The 17,019-nt window shown below is 47.5% G+C and overlaps 1 protein-coding gene across 8 annotated transcripts in view; it reads left to right on the top strand.

Annotated features, from left to right (window-relative positions):
- The window catches only part of EP400 (E1A binding protein p400), a 601,391-nt gene that overhangs the window by 479,356 nt on the left and 105,016 nt on the right, over nt 1–17,019 (top strand). For all 8 annotated transcript variants that reach the window (XM_069215336.1, XM_069215331.1, XM_069215335.1 and 5 more), the window contains one exon: nt 6,684–6,740. In XM_069215336.1, the coding sequence (XP_069071437.1) occupies nt 6,684–6,740 (57 nt within the window). The remainder of the gene's footprint in view (nt 1–6,683; nt 6,741–17,019) is intronic.

Genomic DNA, 17,019 nt, shown 5'->3' with positions numbered 1-17,019 from the left:
ATGGGATAGGGGCAGTTTTGTCCCAAACAAATGATGATGGCCTTGACCAGCCTGTTGCTTTCATTAGCAGGAGGTTACTCCCCAGGGAGCAGCGTTGGAGTGCCATTGAGAGGGAGGCCTTTGCTGTGGTTTGGTCCCTGAAGAAGCTGAGACCATACCTCTTTGGGACTCACTTCCTAGTTCAAACTGACCACAGACCTCTCAAATGGCTGATGCAAATGAAAGGTGAAAATCCTAAACTGTTGAGGTGGTCCATCTCCCTACAGGGAATGGACTTTATAGTGGAACACAGACCTGGGACTGCCCATGCCAATGCAGATGGCCTTTCCAGGTTCTTCCACTTAGAAAATGAAGACTCTCTTGGGAAAGGTTAGTCTCATCCTCTTTCGTTTGGGGGGGGGTTGTGTAAGGAAATGCCTCCTTGGCATGGTTGCCCCCTGACTTTTTGCCTTTGCTGATGCTATGTTTACAATTGAAAGTGTGCTGAGGCCTGCTAACCAGGCCCCAGCACCAGTGTTCTTTCCCTAACCTGTACTTTTGTATCCACAATTGGCAGACCCTGGCATCCAGATAAGTCCCTTGTAACTGGTACTTCTAGTACCAAGGGCCCTGATGCCAAGGAAGGTCTCTAAGGGCTGCAGCATGTCTTATGCCACCCTGGAGACCTCTCACTCAGCACAGACACACTGCTTGCCAGCTTGTGTGTGCTGGTGAGGACAAAACGAGTAAGTCGACATGGCACTCCCCTCAGGGTGCCATGCCAGCCTCTCACTGCCTATGCAGTATAGGTAAGCCACCCCTCTAGCAGGCCTTACAGCCCTAAGGCAGGGTGCACTATACCATAGGTGAGGGTACCAGTGCATGAGCATGGTACCCCTACAGTGTCTAAACAAAACCTTAGACATTGTAAGTGCAGGGTAGCCATAAGAGTATATGGTCTGGGAGTCTGTCAAACACGAACTCCACAGCACCATAATGGCTACACTGAAAACTGGGAAGTTTGGTATCAAACTTCTCAGCACAATAAATGCACACTGATGCCAGTGTACATTTTATTGTAAAATACACCACAGAGGGCACCTTAGAGGTGCCCCCTGAAACTTAACCGACTGTCTGTGTAGGCTGACTAGTTCCAGCAGCCTGCCACACCAGAGACATGTTGCTGGCCCCATGGGGAGAGTGCCTTTGTCACTCTGAGGCCAGTAACAAAGCCTGCACTGGGTGGAGATGCTAACACCTCCCCCAGGCAGGAGCTGTAACACCTGGCGGTGAGCCTCAAAGGCTCACCCCTTTGTCACAGCCCAGCAGGGCACTCCAGCTTAGTGGAGTTGCCCGCCCCCTCCGGCCACGGCCCCCACTTTTGGCGGCAAGGCTGGAGGGAACAAAGAAAGCAACAAGGAGGAGTCACTGGCCAGTCAGGACAGCCCCTAAGGTGTCCTGAGCTGAGGTGACTCTGACTTTTAGAAATCCTCCATCTTGCAGATGGAGGATTCCCCCAATAGGGTTAGGATTGTGACCCCCTCCCCTTGGGAGGAGGCACAAAGAGGGTGTACCCACCCTCAGGGCTAGTAGCCATTGGCTACTAACCCCCCAGACCTAAACACGCCCTTAAATTTAGTATTTAAGGGCTACCCTGAACCCTAGAAAATTAGATTCCTGCAACTACAAGAAGAAGGACTGCCTAGCTGAAAACCCCTGCAGAGGAAGACCAGAAGACGACAACTGCCTTGGCTCCAGAAACTCACCGGCCTGTCTCCTGCCTTCCAAAGATCCTGCTCCAGCGACGCCTTCCAAAGGGACCAGCGACCTCGACATCCTCTGAGGACTGCCCCTGCTTCGAAAAGACAAGAAACTCCCGAGGAAAGCGGACCTGCTCCAAGAAAGGCTGCAACTTTGTTTCCAGCAGCCTTGAAAGAACCCTGCAAGCTCCCCGCAAGAAGCGTGAGACTTGCAACACTGCACCCGGCGACCCCGACTCGGCTGGTGGCGATCCAACACCTCAGGAGGGACCCCAGGACTACTCTAAGACTGTGAGTACAAAAACCTGTCCCCCCTGAGCCCCCACAGCGCCGCCTGCAGAGGGAATCCCGAGGCTTCCCCTGACCGCGACTCTTTGAATCCTAAGTCCCGACACCTGGGAGAGACCCTGCACCCGCAGCCCCCAGGACCTGAAGGACCGGACTTTCACTGGAGGAGTGACCCCCAGGAGTCCCTCTCCCTTGATCAAGTGGAGGTTTCCCCGAGGAACCCCCCCCTTGCCTGCCTGCAGCGCTGAAGAGATCCCTAGATCTCCCATTGACTTCCATTACAAACCCGACGCTTGTTTCTACACTGCACCCGGCCGCCCCCGCGCTGCTGAGGGTGAAATTTCTGTGTGGGCTTGTGTCCCCCCCGGTGCCCTACAAATCCCCCCTGGTCTGCCCTCCGAAGACGCGGGTACTTACCTGCAAGCAGACCGGAACCGGGGCACCCCCTTCTCTCCATTCTAGCCTATGCGTTTTGGGCACCACTTTGAACTCTGCACCTGACCGGCCCTGAGCTGCTGGTGTGGTGACTTTGGGGTTGCTTTGAACCCCCAACGGTGGGCTACCTTGGACCAAGAACTAAGCCCTGTAAGTGTCTTACTTACCTGGTTAACCTAACAAATACTTACCTCCCCTAGGAACTGTGAAAATTGCACTAAGTGTCCACTTTTAAAATAGCTATTTGTGAATAACTTGAAAAGTATACATGCAATTTTGATGATTTGAAGTTCCTAAAGTACTTACCTGCAATACCTTTCGAATGAGATATTACATGTAGAATTTGAACCTGTGGTTCTTAAAATAAACTAAGAAAAGATATTTTTCTATACAAAAACCTATTGGCTGGATTTGTCTCTGAGTGTGTGTACCTCATTTATTGTCTATGTGTATGTGCAACAAATGCTTAACACTACTCCTTGGATAAGCCTACTGCTCGACCACACTACCACAAAATAGAGCATTAGTATTATCTATTTTTACCACTATTTTACCTCTAAGGGGAACCCTTGGACTCTGTGCATGCTATTCCTTACTTTGAAATAGCACATACAGAGCCAACTTCCTACATTAGTGTTATATCTCCACCTCATAATTTCAAAAGAGAACACTTAGAAACCTTTTCTGAAGTTTTTCATAAAAGAACCACATGCTACCATCTTTAGTCGCTGCCGTCTCATTGGCAGTCAGTTTTAGCTAGCTGGTTTGCCCTGCCGAAAGCAGCTCTACTTCCAGAAAACGTTCCAAGTCCCAGCATGAAGGATTTCACCTGGATCAAATCCAAGGAGCACATTGCCAATGTCATTCCCTCCATTGGGTACAGCTGGTTCCCATGCCGATAAGAAAAGAAGACTAAGTCAGAAGCTAAACTTTTCCCTGGGATGAATCTGGTCCCCTGTAGCTGACCCACATTCTATTACAGTCAGCCTTAATGTAGGAAGTTGGCTCTGTATGTGCTATTTCAAAGTAAGGAATAGCATGCACAGAGTCCAAGGGTTCCCCTTAGAGGTAAGATAGTGGCAAAAAGAGATAATACTAATGCTCTATTTTGTGGTAGTGTGGTCGAGCAGTAGGCTTATCCAAGGAGTAGTGTTAAGCATTTGTTGTACATACACATAGACAATAAATGAGGTACACACACTCAGAGACAAATCCAGCCAATAGGTTTTTGTATAGAAAAATATCTTTTCTTAGTTTATTTTAAGAACCACAGGTTCAAATTCTACATGTAATATCTCATTCGAAAGGTATTGCAGGTAAGTACTTTAGGAACTTCAAATCATAAAAATTGCATGTATACTTTACAAGTTATTGGCAAATAGCTGTTTTAAAAGTGGACACTTAGTGCAATTTTCACAGTTCCTGGGGGAGGTAAGTTTTTGTTAGTTTTACCAGGTAAGTAAGACACTTACAGGGTTCAGTTCTTGGTCCAAGGTAGCCCACCGTTGGGGGTTCAGAGCAACCCCAAAGTCACCACACCAGCAGCTCAGGGCCGATCAGGTGCAGAGTTCAAAGTGGTGCCCAAAACACATAGGCTAGAATGGAGAGAAGGGGGTGCCCCGGTTCCGGTCTGCTTGCAGGTAAGTACCCGCGTCTTCGGAGGGCAGACCAGGGGGGGTTTTGTAGGGCACCGGGGGGGACACAAGTCCACACAGAAATTTCACCCTCAGCAGCGCGGGGGCGGCCGGGTGCAGTGTAGGAACAGGCGTCGGGTTCGCAATGTTAGTCTATGAGAGATCTCGGGATCTCTTCAGCGCTGCAGGCAGGCAAGGGGGGGATTCCTCGGGGAAACCTCCACTTGGGCAAGGGAGAGGGACTCCTGGGGGTCACTTCTCCAGTGAAAGTCCGGTCCTTCAGGTCCTGGGGGCTGCGGGTGCAGGGTCTCTCCCAGGCGTCGGGACTTTAGGTTCAAAGAGTCGTGGTCAGGGGAAGCCTCGGGATTCCCTCTGCAGGCGGCGCTGTGGGGGCTCAGGGGGGGCAGGTTTTGGTACTCACAGTATCAGAGTAGTCCTGGGGTCCCTCCTGAGGTGTTGGATCGCCACCAGCCGAGTCGGGGTCGCCGGGTGCAGTGTTGCAAGTCTCACGCTTCTTGCGGGGAGCTTGCAGGGTTCTTTAAAGTTGCTGGAAACAAAGTTGCAGCTTTTCTTGGAGCAGGTCCGCTGTCCTCGGGAGTTTCTTGTCTTTTCGAAGCAGGGGCAGTCCTCAGAGGATGTCGAGGTCGCTGGTCCCTTTGGAAGGCGTCGCTGGAGCAGGATCTTTGGAAGGCAGGAGACAGGCCGGTGAGTTTCTGGAGCCAAGGCAGTTGTCGTCTTCTGGTCTTCCGCTGCAGGGGTTTTCAGCTGGGCAGTCCTTCTTCTTGTAGTTGCAGGAATCTAATTTTCTAGGGTTCAGGGTAGCCCTTAAATACTAAATTTAAGGGCGTGTTTAGGTCTGGGGGGTTAGTAGCCAATGGCTACTAGCCCTGAGGGTGGGTACACCCTCGTTGTGCCTCCTCCCAAGGGGAGGGGGTCACAATCCTAACCCTATTGAGGGAATCCTCCATCTGCAAGATGGAGGATTTCTAAAAGTTAGAGTCACTTCAGCTCAGGACACCTTAGGGGCTGTCCTGACTGGCCAGTGACTCCTCCTTGTTTTTCTCATTATTTTCTCCGGCCTTGCCGCCAAAAGTGGGGCCTGGCCGGAGGGGGCGGGCAACTCCACTAGCTGGAGTGTCCTGCTGGGTTGGCACAAAGGAGGTGAGCCTTTGAGGCTCACCGCCAGGTGTGACAATTCCTGCCTGGGGGAGGTGTTAGCATCTCCACCCAGTGCAGGCTTTGTTACTGGCCTCAGAGTGACAAAGGCACTCTCCCCATGGGGCCAGCAACATGTCTCGGTTTGTGGCAGGCTGCTAGAACCAGTCAGCCTACACAGATAGTTGGTTAAGTTTCAGGGGGCACCTCTAAGGTGCCCTCTGTGGTGTATTTTACAATAAAATGTACACTGGCATCAGTGTGCATTTATTGTGCTGAGAAGTTTGATACCAAACTTCCCAGTTTTCAGTGTAGCCATTATGGTGCTGTGGAGTTCGTGTTTGACAGACTCCCAGACCATATACTCTTATGGCTACCCTGCACTTACAATGTCTAAGGTTTTGTTTAGACACTGTAGGGGTACCATGCTCATGCATTGGTACCCTCACCTATGGTATAGTGCACCCTGCCTTAGGGCTGTAAGGCCTGCTAGAGGGGTGTCTTACCTATACTGCATAGGCAGTGAGAGGCTGGCATGGCACCCTGAGGGGAGTGCCATGTCGACTTACTCATTTTGTTCTCACTAGCACACACAGGCTTGTAAGCAGTGTGTCTGTGCTGAGTGAGGGGTCTCTAGGGTGGCATAAGACATGCTGCAGCCCTTAGAGACCTTCCTTGGCATCAGGGCCCTTGGTACTAGAAGTACCAGTTACAAGGGACTTATCTGAATGCCAGGGTGTGCCAATTGTGGATACAATGGTACGTTTTAGGTGAAGGAACACTGGTGCTGGGGCCTGGTTAGCAGGGTCCCAGCACTCTTCTCAGTCAAGTCAGCATCAGTATCAGGCAAAAAGTGGGGGGTAACTGCAACAGGGAGCCATTTCTTTACACTTAACTTTTGACTTTGGCCTGCTGCAGCACATTTTGTAGTTATAAAACTCTGAAACTCCCTAGAAAATCACATCTCCGGTTCCCCTGATCTGATGTTTGGTGTTTTGGTGTCTATTTGCTCAGTAAAATGTATACTGGTTTTATGAATTGAAGTTTGATTTTTAGTGTGTGTTTTCGACTTAACTGTTTTGGTACTGATAAATGCTTTGCACTTGTTTCCTTTGAGTTAATTCTGGCTGCTCTGTGCCACAGCTACCCAGGCCTGAGCTCAGATTTAAATCAAGTAACTTAACTAGATAATTATTATTGGTAAGGTCTCTCTTTTTCAAAAAGGAAATTGTTTTTTGACAAAACAGCATTGACCATCTTTGCTTTTTAGGTTTTTATGAAGGCGGTTGACCCATCGGCATAACCTTGTAGGGAAGCATTTATCTTAGTTTACTTGTTATTGGTGCATGTGCAGCTAATATTGGTCAACTTATGTTGTTTCACTTATTTAAAAGAATGGACTAAAAAATAGTTATTTTGTTATTGTTTTCAGACTGGGCATGAATCCATTCCAGAAGAATCCCAAGCATGCGTCAGTGCTGGCTGAAAGGTGTGGTATCATGCTTCTGTTTTGTCTTTAGTATGTACATGAACATTATTACATTGGACATCCTGAGCAGCTTGAGTTTCATGGTAAAGGTGCTACATAATTACTAGAGATATTGAAACTAAGAGAACTATGATTTGATAATGGAGCCTCCCCGGTATGTTTCCTGTCCTCAGGCCCTAGGAATACAGAATAATGGAGAGGCCCTGCTGTCCGTGTGGCTGTTGCTTGTGATCCAGGGATCTCTGTGTGATTTGAAAGTGCCTATATGCTCCTTCTTAAACTATATGGCGCACTGTTAATGTTTTACAACTTTATTTGTATGCTCTGCCTCCTTTTAGGAGGTCATCACAGCATATCATGACCAAATCCCAAGTCTAAAATGTACGGTCATTGGATCACCAAGAAAAGCGGGAAATTCAGATCGGTTGTGACTGCCTTGTTTAAATGCATGAGTGAATGTACTGCAGGGCGTCGGGCTTAGGTACCAGGGTAAATATACTTTCATGGGGCAAGCAGTGCAGGGCATCAGGCTTAGGTACCAGGGTAAATATACTTTTATGGGGCAAGGTTTAACTGGAGATGCTCTCTCCCTGAAATTCCTTGCTGTGTCTGTTGCATAATACAACACACATACACAGGGTGCAATTCTGAACACAGAAGTGTAACTGCCTAAAATGATGTGCTCTTATTTGATGATTTGGGCAGTAACCCCTTTCCTGTAGTTGGTGGCTGCTCAGGTGTAATATTCCTGTAATGAGAGTGAGAGCAAGACATTCCAGGATTGAAGTTATACTGCTCCCACATGAAGAGATGCATTGTGGAACTTGTATCCATTTGAGGAACAACGAATGGGAGTGTGTTTAAGGGTATAAAATACTGTAATTGGAATACTCTCTGTGGGAACCAGCTTTGAAAAAGAACTGTTTCTGCCTGAGATAAATCAGGTTTAAACATTTATATATATATCTATATGTTCAATGGCATGTGTAGCTGCAAATACACATGCTGTGCTCATCCCGTCATCTAGTGTTGGGCTCGGAGTGTTACAAGTTGTTTTTCTTCGAAAAAGTATTTTTCGAGTCACGAGATCGAGGGACTCCTCCCCTTTCGGCTCCATTGCGCATGGAAATCGACTCCATCTTAGATTGTTTTCTTTCCGGACGTGTTCCTTTTCGCTCCGCGTTTCGGTTCGTAAAGTTAGTTAAAATCTCGGAAAATTCGACGGTATTGTTTGCGTTCGGTGTCGGGTTAAGTTACAACAGATCGACACCGAATTTTGAAGAGTTCCGGTGGCCCTTCGGGGTTTTCGATTCCCCGCCGGGGCCTGGTCGGCCCGACCACGTGCGTCTTCAAGGCTAATGGAACGGACCCCATTCCGCTTCTGCCCCGAATGTCACAACAAGTATCCTTATACAGATAAGCATCTGGTCTGTAATTTGTGTTTGTCTCCAGAACACAAAGAGGATACCTGTGAGGCCTGTCGAGCGTTTCGGTCGAGGAAGACGTTAAGAGACCGAAGAGCAAGAAGACTACAAATGGCGTCGGCGCCGACAGGACAACGACACTTAGAGGAAGAAACCTTCTCCATCGCGGATTCCGACTCGGACGAGGTCGATCCCGAACAGACGCCAAAAACCATGAGTAAGACGTCACAACAGAAAACTCACGGAAAAACCGCTAAAGCCCAGGGGACGTCACCGCCAGCAGGCCATGGCTTAACCCGAAAAATAGGTGACCGACCATCGGCACCGAAAAAGGGCATGCATGTGTCGAAGTCATTCGACTCCGGTCGAGATACCGGCACAGAGCAGACTCGACACCGGGTCAGAGCAATCTCGACACCGAGAGGGCGGCACCGAAATGAGTCGGCATCGAGAGATCAGTATGCCGAAAATTAAAAAAGTGTCTTCGGAGCCGAAAAAGACTGCCGAAAAAGTTTCCATACCGAAACATCCGGCCTCGGAACCGAAATAGAGTTCCTACACCGAGGAACAGGGCCTGTCCTCACAGATGCAAGGACACAGATTCGGACAGGAACTAGAGGCAGGGGAGCCAGATTACACTCAAAGAAGGCTCCACATTCAAAAGGACACAGCGAAGATCAGTACTCTCCCTCCAATCCGAATGAAAAGAAAACTTGCCTTCCAAGAGAAAGACAAGCAGCCACAGGCAAAGGTGGCAAGACAAGTGACTCCGCCACCATCTCCACAACGCTCACCACAACCATCACCGATAGCCACTCCACCAATGATGCAGTCTCCAACTCATACTGGAATGAGTCAGGATGATCCAGACGCGTGGGATCTTTATGATGCACCAGTGTCAGATGACAGTCCCGACTGTTATCCAGCGAGACCCTCACCACCTGAGGACAGCACTGCCTACACACAGGTGGTATCAAGAGCAGCGGCGTTTCATAATGTCACCCTGCACGCAGAACCTATAGAGGATGACTTTCTATTTAATACACTGTCGTCCACACATAGCCAGTACCAGAGTCTCCCTATGTTACCAGGAATGCTCAAACACTCCAAACAGGTGTTTCAGGAGCCTGTGAAGGGCAGGGCCATAACTCCAAGGGTGGAGAAAAAGTACAAAGCGCCACCAACCGACCCTGTGTACATCACGCAGCAATTAACACCAGACTCAGTGGTAGTAGGGGCAGCTCGTAAAAGGCGAAACTCACACACCTCAGGAGATGCCCCACCTCCAGACAAAGAAAGTTGCAAGTTCGACGCAGCAGGGAAAAGGGTTGCAGCACAGGCAGCCAACCAATGGCGCATTGCCAACTCACAGGCATTGCTGGTGAGATATGATAGGGCTCATTGGGACGAAATGCAACATTTCATAGAACACCTGCCCAAAGAGTTCCAAAAAAGTGCACAACAAGTGGTGGAGGAAGGCCAGAGTATCTCGAACAATCAAATACGTTCAGCAATGGATGCAGCCGACACAGCTGCTAGGACTGTAAATACAGCAGTGACCATACGGAGGCACGCATGGCTAAGAACCTCAGGATTCAAGCCGGAAATACAGCAAGCGGTCCTGAATATGCCCTTTAACGGACAGCAGTTGTTTGGGCCGGAGGTGGACACTGCTATCGAAAAACTTAAAAAGGACACAGATACGGCCAAAGCCATGGGCGCACTCTACTCCCCACAGAGCAGAGGCACATTTCGGAAAACACATTTTCGAGGAGGGTTTCGGGGACAGAGCACAGAACCCTCAAAAACAAGACCCACTTATCAAAGTCAATATCAGCGGGGAGGTTTTCGGGGACAATACAGAGGAGGACAGTTCCCAAAGAGTAGAGGGAAGTTCCAGAGTCCCAAAACTCCAAAAAATAAACAGTGACTTCAACGTCACAAATCACCAACACATGACACCAGTGGGGGGGAGACTAACCAATTTCTACAACAACTGGGAAGAAATAACAGACACGTGGGTCCTAGCCATTATCCAGCATGGTTATTGCATAGAATTTCTACAATTCCCTCAAATGTCCCACCGAAAACACACAACATGTCCAAACAACACATGGATCTCTTACAACTGGAGGTCCAAGCGTTGTTGCAAAAAGATGCAATAGAGCTAGTAACAATTCATCAGAAAGGAACAGGAGTTTAATCCCTGTACTTTCCCATACCCAAAAAAGACAAAACTCTAAGACCTATACTAGATCTCAGAACATTAAACATATACATCAAATCAGATCACTTTCACATGGTGACACTGCAAGACGTGATCCCATTGCTCAAACAACAAGACTACATGACAACACTAGACCTCAAGGATGCGTATTTCCATATACCTATACATCCTTCTCACAGAAAGTACTTAAGGTTTGTAATCCAAGGGGTACATTACCAGTTCAAAGTGTTGCCATTCGGGATAACAACTGCGCCAAGAGTTTTTACAAAATGCCTGGCAGTAGTGGCAGCTCATATCAGAAGGCAGCAAATACATGTGTTCCCGTACCTAGACGATTGGTTAATCAAAGCCAATACGCAAGAACGGTGTTCACAAAACACAAAGTATGTCATAGAAACCCTTCACAAGCTTAGGTTTCTCACTCAACTACAACAAATCACACCTACAGCCGTGTCAAATACAACAATACTTAGGAGCAACAATCAACACATCAAAAGGGATTGCCACTCCAAGTCCACAAAGGGTACAGGCATTTCAAAACGTAATACAAGCCATGCACCCAAAACAAAATTTACAGGTAAAATTAGTGATGAAACTACTAGGCATGATGTTCTCATGCATAGCCATTGTCCCAAACCAAGATTGCACATGCAGCCCCTACAACAGTGCCTAGCATCACAATGGTCACAAGCACAGGGTCAACTTCAAGATCTAGTGTTGATAGACCGCCAAACATACACCTCGCTTCAATGGTGGAACACTATAAATTTAAACAGAGGGCGGCCTTTTCAAGACCCAGTGCCTCAATACGTAATCACAACGGATGCCTCCATGATAGGGTGGGGAGCACACCTCAACCAACACAGCATCCAAGGACAATGGGACACTCAGCAGAGACAGCTTCACATAAATCACTTAGACCTACTAGCAGTATTTCTAGCGCTGAAAGCATTTCAACCTATAATAACCCACAAACACATTCTTGTCAAAACAGACAACATGACAACGATGTATTATCTGAACAAACAGGGAGGAACACACTCGACACAGTTGTGTCTCTTGGCACAGAAAATATGGCATTGGGCGATTCACAACCATATTAGTCTAATAGCGCAGTTCATACCTGGAATTCAAAACCAGTTAGCAGACAATCTCTCTCGGGATCACCAACAGATCCACAAATGGGAAATTCACCCCCAAATACTAAAGACTTACTTCCAAAAGTGGGGAACACCACAAAAAGACCTATTTGCAACAAAAGAAAACGCAAAATGCCAAAACTTCGCATCCAGGTACCCACAGGCTCACTCTCAGGGCATTGCGTTATGGTTGAGTTGGTCAGGGATATTTGCATACGCTTTTCCCCCTCTCCCACTCCTTCCATATCTAGTAAAAAATTGAGTCAAAACAAACTCAAACTCATACTAATAGCACCAACTTGGGCACGACAACCTTGGTACACAACACTACTAGACCTCTCAGTAGTGCCCCATATCAAACTACCATACAGACCAGATCTGTTAACTCAACACAAACAACAGATCAGACACCCAAATCCAGCATCGCTGAATCTAACAATTTGGCTCCTGAAGTCTTAGAATTCGGGCATCTAGACCTTACACAGGAATGTATGGAGGTCATAAAACAAGCTAGAAAACCAACCACAAGACATTGCTATGCAAATAAGTGGAAAAGATTTGTTTATTACTGCCATAATAATCAAGTTCAACCATTACACGCATCTGCTAAAGACATCGTAAGCTACCTACTCCACTTACAAAAGTCAAAGTTAGCTTTTTCATCCATTAAAATACATCTCACCGCAATTTCAGCTTATCTGCAAATTACGCACTCAACTTCATTATTCAGGATCCCAGTCATAAAAGCATTTATGGAGGGTCTGAAAAGAATTATCCCACCAAGAACACCACCAGTTCCTTTGTGGAACCTCAACATTGTCTTAACACGACTTATGGGTCCACCTTTTGAACCCATGCACTCATGTGAGATACAGTACTTAACATGGAAAGTAGCATTTCTGATAGATATCACGTCTCTCAGAAGAGTAAGTGAAATACAAGCATTTACTATACAAGAACCCTTTATTCAGATACATAAACATAAAGTAGTTCTACGAACAAATCCTAAATTCTTACCTAAGGTCATATCACCGTTCCACTTAAATCAAACAGTGGAACTCCCATTATTCTTTCCAGAACCAGATTCTGTAGCTGAGAGAGCATTACATACATTAGACATTAAAAGGGCACTAATGTACTACATAGATAGAACAAAACAAATTCGCAAAACAAAACAATTGTTTGTTGCATTCCAAAAACCTCATACAGGGAATCCAATATCCAAACAAGGCATTGCCAGATGGATAGTTAAATGTATTCAAACCTGTTATATAAAAGCAAAAAAAGAACTGCCTATTACACCAAAGGCACACTCAACTAGAAAGAAAGGTGCTACATGACCTTTCTAGGAAACATACCAATCACTGAAATCTGTAAGACAGCCACATGGTCTACGCCTCATACATTTACCAAGCATTACTGTGTAGATGTGTTAACAACACAGAAAGCCACAGTAGGACAAGCAGTATTATGGACTTTATTTCAAACAACTTCAACTCCTACAGGCTGAACCACCGCTTTTGGGGAGATAACTGCTTACTAGTCTATGCACAGCATGTGTATCTGCACCTACACATGCCATCGAACGGAAAATGTCACTTACCCAGTGTACATCTGTTCGTGGCATTAGTCGCTGCAGATTCCAGGGAACGCGGACCCGGGTAGATGTACCTGCAACGGCGGCATTGAAGACAAATTCTTTTTGCGCTCGACCAAAGGTCCGTGTGACCCTATGAAGCGCTTTTCCCTAATTGGGTTGGGCGACGGTTAAGACAAATTTCCTTCCTCTTTTTGATGTGAGTGACTGGATACCTTTATGATAATTTCAGAACATATTTCCAGACCTCCTCTTTTTTCTATCTAGGAGATACTTATAGCTGTTTACTGGTCCTGATGAAGCATCACTGGATCCGTATGGACCACCAGGATGCGAAACATGTTGACCCACGATAGGGATGGTCTCCCCACCCTTTCTTTGATCAGTTTGATACAGAGTGACTGAACATTATTTCGGTTTCACTTCTGTGACCATTTTTTAACCTTGGCCCCTGTTTCTTTGCATTGGACTAATAAAGTCGTTATCCTGTGCTGATTCAGTGAGTCAATTTTAATCACCCGTTTTTTTTTATCTCCTTCTTTACGCTTTCCCACATCTGGGGTCACGGCTTCACTACTACAAAAGATCTCCGGCAAAGAGCCCTCCCTTTCGGGGTGGTGCCCGTCAGACATTGCACCGCCGGTCTGACGAGGAGCAGCTCCGATGATGAAGCATGACATCCCTTGGGATGTGTGAGGTGCCTTGCTCCTAAAATTTAGGACCCCCACTAAGGTATCCTTTATTTGTCTCACACACATTTGGAACAGTGTATTAAATATTTTTTATGTACTACTTGGGAGGATATACACTGGACCAGAATACCTCCCCATCCCCCTTATTTTTTTGACTTACCCAGTGTATATCTGTTCGTGGCATGAGACGCTGCAGATTCACATGCGCCCTCCCACCTCCCCGGGAGCCTATAGCCGTTTTAAGTTGAAAAAAATAAAAAAAAAAAAAATTAGACTTGTACATTTGTAAATTTGTAAATATATCACTTTTAAACACATTATGTACATACATATTTACTCCATTGCATGGGCACTATTACTATATACACAACTCTTACCTCACCCTCTGCGGGGAAAACAGTCTAAGATGGAGTCGACGCCCATGCGCAATGGAGCCGAAAGGGGAGGAGTCCCTTGATCTCGTGACTCGAAAAAGACTTCTTAGAAGAAAAACAACTTGTAACACTCCGAGCCCAACACTAGATGGCGGGATGTGCACAGCATGTGAATATGCAGCGTCTCATGCCACAAACCGATGTACACTGGGTAAGTGACATTTTCCATATATATATAGATATATATATATATAGATTTATTCGCTGTAGATAGTTGTAGGAAGTTGGCTCTGTATGCACTATTTCAAAGTAAGGAATAGTATGCACAGAGTCCAAGGGTTCCCTTTAGAGGTAAGATAGTGGCAAAAAGAGATAATACAAATGCTCTATTTTGTGGTAGTGTGGTCGAGCAGTAGGCTTATCAAAGGAGTAGTGTTAAGCATTTGTTGTACATACACCAGCAATAAATGAGGAACACACACTCAGAGACAATTCCAGGCCAATAGGTTTTTGTATAGAAAAATATATTTTCTTAGTTCATTTTAAGAACCACAGGTTCAAATTTTACATGTAATACTTCAAATGAAAGGTATTGCAGGTAGGTACTTTAGGAACTTTGAATAATCAAAATAGCATACACAGTTTTCATATAAATCACATATAGCTATTTTAAAACTAGACAGTGCAATTTTCACAGTTCCTAGGGGGAGTAAGAGTTTGTTAGTTTTTGCAGGTAAGTAAACCACCTGTGGGGTTCAAGTTTGGGTCCAAGGTAGCCTACCGTTGGGGGTTTAGAGCAACCCCAAAGTTACCACACCAGCAGCTCAGGGCCGGTCAGGTGCAGAGGTCAAAGTGGTGCCCAAAACGCATAGGCTTCAATGGAGAAGGGGGTGTCCCGGTTCCAGTCTGCCAGCAGGTAAGTACCCGTGTCTTCGGAGGGCAGACCAGGGGGGTTTTGTAGGGCACCGGGGGGGCACAAGTCAGCACAGAAAGTACACCCTCAGCAGCACGGGCAGTGTGCAAACACGCTTCGGGTTTTCAAAAGGTTTCAATTGGAGACCCAGGGGTCTCTTCAGCGATGCAGGCAGGCAAGGGGGGGGGGGGCTCCTCGGGGTAGCCACCACCTGGGCAAGGGAGAGGGCCTCCTGGGGGTCACTCCTGCACTGGAGTTCCGATCCTTCAGGTCCAGGGTGCTGCGGGTGCAGAGTCTCTACCAGGCGTCGGGATCTGAGGAACAGGCAGTCGCGGTCAGGGGGAGCCTCGGGATTCCCTCTGCAGGCGTCGCTGTGGGAGCTCAGGGGGGGCAACTCTGGCTACTCACAGTCTCGCAGTCACCGGGGAGTCCTCCCTGAAGTGATTGTTCTCCACAAGTCAAGCCGGGGGCGTCGGGTGCAGAGTAGCAAGTCTTACACTTCCGGCGGGAAACTCAAGTTGTTTTAAAGTTGCTCCTTTGTAACAAAGTTACAGTCTTGGGTGTACAGAGCCGCTGTCCTCGGGAGTTCTTGGTCCTTCTAGAGCAGGGCAGTCCTCTGAGGATTCAGAGGTCGCTGGTCCCTGGGGAAAGCGTCGCTGGAGCAGTGTCTTTAGAAGGGGGGAGACAGGCCGGTAGAGCTGGGGCCAAACCAGTTGGTGTCTCTGTCTTCTCTGCAGGGTTTTTCAGCTTAGCAGTCCTCTTCTTCTTAGGTTGCAGGAATCTGAGTTCCTAGGTTCTGGGGAGCCCTTAAATACTAAATTTAAGGGCGTGTTTAGGTCTGGGGGGTTAGTAGCCAATGGCTACTAGCCCTGAGGGTGGGTACACCCTCTTTGTGCCCCCTCCCAAGGGGAGGGGGGCACATTCCTATCCCTATTGGGGGAATCCTCCATCTACAAGATGGAGGATTTCTAAAAGTCAGTCACCTCAGCTCAGGTTGCCTTAGGGGCTGTCCTGACTGGCCAGTGACGACTCCTTGTTTTTCTCATTATCTCCTCCGGCCTTGCCGCCAAAAGTGGGGCCGTGGCCGGAGGGGGAGGGCAACTCCACTAGCTGGAGTGCCCTGTGATGCTGTAACAAAGGGGGTGAGCCTTTGAGGCTCACCACCAGGTGTTACAGTTCCTGCAGGGGGAGGTGTGAAGCACCTCCACCCAGTACAGGCTTTGTTACTAGCCACAGAGTGACAAAGGCACTCTCCCCATGTGGCCAGCAACATGTCTCTAGTGTGGCAGGCTGCTAAAACCAGTCAGCCTACACGGATAGTCAGTTAAGTTTTCAGGGGGCACCTCTAAGGTGCCCTCTGGGGTGTATTTTACAATAAAATGTACACTGGCATCAGTGTGCATTTATTGTGCTGAGATGTTTGATACCAAACTTCCCAGTTTTCAGTGTAGCCATTATGGTGCTGTGGAGTTCGTGCATGACAGACTCCCAGACCATATATTCTTATGGCTACCCTGCACTTACAATGTCTAAGGTTTTGCTTAGACACTGTAGGGGCACAGTGCTCATGCACTGGTGCCCTTACCTATAGTATAGTGCACCCTGCCTTAGTGCTGTAAGGCCTGCTAGAGGGGTGACTTATCTATACTGCATAGGCAGTGTGAGGGTGGCATGGCTCCCTGAGGGGAGTGCCATGTCGACTTACTCGTTTTGTCCTCACCAGCACACACAAGCTGACAAGCAGTGTGTCTGTGCTGAGTGAGGGGTCCCCAGGGTGGCATACAATATGCTGCAGCCCTTAGAGACCTTCCCTGGCATCAGGGCCCTTGGTACCAGGGGTGCCAGTTACAAGGGACTTACCTGGATGCCAGGGTGTGCCAATTGTGGAAACAAAAGTACAGGTTAGGGAAAGA

Source organism: Pleurodeles waltl, chromosome 11 (assembly GCF_031143425.1).
Source record: "Pleurodeles waltl isolate 20211129_DDA chromosome 11, aPleWal1.hap1.20221129, whole genome shotgun sequence".
NCBI lineage: Eukaryota > Metazoa > Chordata > Amphibia > Caudata > Salamandridae > Pleurodeles > Pleurodeles waltl.
Note: the sequence above shows the minus strand (reverse complement) of the source record. Positions and strands in the feature narration are given on the sequence as shown.